The 3,039-nt window shown below is 41.0% G+C and overlaps 1 protein-coding gene across 1 annotated transcript; it reads left to right on the top strand.

Annotated features, from left to right (window-relative positions):
* Positions 1-1,096: 1,096 nt before the first annotated feature.
* Positions 1,097-2,745, top strand: LOC134290697 (uncharacterized protein K02A2.6-like). Its single transcript, XM_062857874.1, has 2 exons — positions 1,097-1,198; positions 1,255-2,745. The coding sequence occupies exons 1-2, from the start codon at positions 1,097-1,099 to the stop codon at positions 2,743-2,745; spliced, it is 1,593 nt and encodes a 530-aa protein (XP_062713858.1).
* The last annotated feature ends 294 nt before the right edge of the window (positions 2,746-3,039 follow it).

Raw genomic sequence — 3,039 nt, forward strand, 5'->3', positions numbered from 1 at the left:
ACATAGTCGTTTTACCCTCTACTACAATGATTGAGACAGAAGAACAGTTTCCTTTAAGTTGATGAAATATCTGTTGTTATCACTGCAGCAGAAACGGTCCAAGGCGCCAGCGCGTATGGAACTCATCTAGCGGTCAACACTTCTGGTTCGACTCCCGATCCGACGACAAAAAATAATGGTTAAAACATTCATGTGTGGTGGGGGCATCAGTACTGTCGATAACGAAACGGTGCTATAAATAGATTTTTGTTTTGGTTTTTCGTGTTCCACGTATCAAGCATGTGAAATGCAAATGTACAGCACATGCATTTATATTACTTTAGCAATGGCTGTCAGCGTGCTGCAATATGTGGCACTAATTTGATTTTTGTGGGGCCCTTTTCGACTTTAATATTGCTTCAATGATGTGTTTAAAGTAATGCAGCATTATATTCATAATTTTATTTATCAATATATAGCAAAATTGATGCACTTATATACGGCTTCGTGGTTACTTGGGTAGCGTTCGGATTTTCAATCCATCGAATGGAGTTTTGATTTCAATGGTGGTGATCAGATTTATCGATTTTTGAATACATTTGGTAGTATTATGTTTTTGATTGATTTGTGGAAAGTAGAAATTTATTTATAAACGAAAGCGGAATTTGTAAAAGCAGAAAAAAAATGTTTTGAAGGTTACTATGGTAACGGCAAACGAACTATTTGAATTCATTTGATGAAGCAAAATCATCACAAAAGGATGATAGTAAAATGATGTGTTTACACGTTACAGATGGAAACAGATATTCGAGCTATACCGCCGTTTTGTTGTGAGCAAATCGAGCGCTCTCGGTTGGCTAGAGAATGGAAATCATGGAAGGGCACACTTGAGTGTTATTTTGAAGCTCATAATATTCAAGAACAGAAGATTATGAGAGCTAAAATGCTGTATCTTTGCGGCCCGCAATTGCAACGGGTTTTTGCCAATTTACCAGACACGGAGAAGTTTCCTTTGGTATCGATTGAGAAGCAGTGGTATGATGTTGCGGTAGCAAGATTGGATGATTTTTTTAAACCTGTTCGACAAGATACTCTTGAAAGACATCGTTTACGCGAAATGAGGCAAAAGAAGGATGAACGATTTGCGCAGTTCGTGTTTCGTCTACGCCAACAGGTAGCTGAATGCGGGTTTGAGAAGTATTCATCAGATATCGCGAAGGTACCATATTCTATTTATTTAAGCATATGTGAATTTTAATTTATTAAATGTTGAAGGTTTTAACTGAAATCACACTGATAGACGTAATCGCTCAAGGTTGTACGTCTAATGAGTTGCGAAGCCGGATTTTGAAGGAGGATCAAACGCTTCCGCAGATAGAAGCTTTGGGAGCTATGATCGAAAGTGTAGAAGAACAAGTGAGAGGCCTCTCCAGTTTTTCAACATCCGAAGAGAAGATTTACCGTATTGAAGAACGCAAGGCTGATGGATCAAATGTGCAGACTTCCGGCGGCAAGATAAACCACATTGTGAGAAGTTCAACGGGTAATCATAATCCAAATGTGCGAGATCGTGTGGCATGTTTCAGCTGTGGAAGACACGGTCATTTTTCCAACTCACCTCACTGTCCAGCACGAAATCAAGAATGTAGAAACTGCAAGATGCGTGGCCATTTCGAAACGGTTTGTCGGAAAGGAAAGAAACGAGGTGCATTCAATCAAAGCGGACAGAAGGAGTCAAAGAAAATACGGCTAGTGGAATCCACTGAGACGAATTCGGAAATGCAGGCAGCGGAAAAAACATACTACGCGTTTTACTCTGGAAACAAAGCGAATATGATTGCGTGTTGCATCGGTGGTGTGAGTTGTGATATGCTGGTGGATTCGGGAGCAGATTGTAATTTGGTTACACCGGAAGCATGGAACAAGTTCAAGGAAGCTGGCATTAAGGTATACTCGTCAACGAAAGGATGTGATCGAAAGCTCAAGGCATACGGAAGTGAGAATTTGCTTAATGTGTCCGGATCATTTGTTGCTGATATTCGTGTAGGCCAAAAATGCGTAAAGGCTGAATTTTTCGTTGTGACTGGTGGCCAACAATGCTTGTTGGGTGACGAAACTTCGAAGCTGTTGGGAATACTCAAGGTTGGATTGGATGTCAATAAGGTAACGGAGGAAGTCAAGCCATTTTCCAAAATCTCTGGTGTGCAAGTCAAAATTCACACGGATCCTGAAATCAAACCTGTTTTCCAACCTCTGAGAAGAGTTCCTATTCCGCTAGAATCTGCTGTCAAGTCTAAGCTGGAACAGCTACTTGCAAGAGATATAATTGAAGTCAAGACTGGACCAACGAGTTGGGTATCGCCGCTGGTGGTTGTCGGAAAAGCGAATGGTGATGTAAGACTGTGTTTGGATTTACGTCGAGTTAATGAAGCGGTTTTGAGAGAACGCCATCCAATGCCGGTAGTGGACGAATATTTGGCTCGTTTGGGAAAAGATATGATTCGAAGCAAGTTAGACATCCGTGAAGCATTCTTGCAAGTAGAGTTGGACCCGGAGTCGAGAGATGTCACCACCTTCATAACAAGCCTCGGGTTGTTCAGATTCAAGCGATTACCGTTTGGTTTAGTGACTGCTCCGGAAGCGTTTCAGCGGACAATGGACGAGATTCTCACTGGCTGCGAGGGAACGCATTGGTATCTAGATGACGTCATTATCGAAGGATCTACCGAGGAAGAGCATGATCGTCGTGTAGATAAGGTAGTTTAATTTATTGATCTAATTTTTGTTGATATTTTGAATAATGAATTATCATTACATTGAACAATTTGCTGTGTTTAGGTTCTAAATCGATTAAAGGAACGAAATGTGGAACTGAATTGGGATAAGTGCATGTTCAAGGTCAAAGAGCTAGAATTCCTAGGTCACACCGTCTCCGCTGATGGTATTTTTCCTTCAAAAGTTAAGACTGACGCTGTTCTTTCTTTCCGTGAGCCGAAGAATGAAGCTGAAGTACGTAGTTTCCTGGGTCTCGCTAATTACATGAACAAGTTCATTCCTAAT

This window comes from Aedes albopictus, chromosome 3 (assembly GCF_035046485.1).
Source record: "Aedes albopictus strain Foshan chromosome 3, AalbF5, whole genome shotgun sequence".
Taxonomy (NCBI): domain Eukaryota; kingdom Metazoa; phylum Arthropoda; class Insecta; order Diptera; family Culicidae; genus Aedes; species Aedes albopictus.

Coding starts and splice junctions, on each gene's coding strand:
- LOC134290697 (XM_062857874.1), top strand. CDS start 1,097: ATGAGGCAAAAGAAGGATGAACGATTTGCGCAGTTCGTGTTTCGTCTA. Junction 1,199..1,254: donor ATTCATCAGATATCGCGAAG/GTACCATATTCT, acceptor TAAATGTTGAAG/GTTTTAACTGAAATCACACT.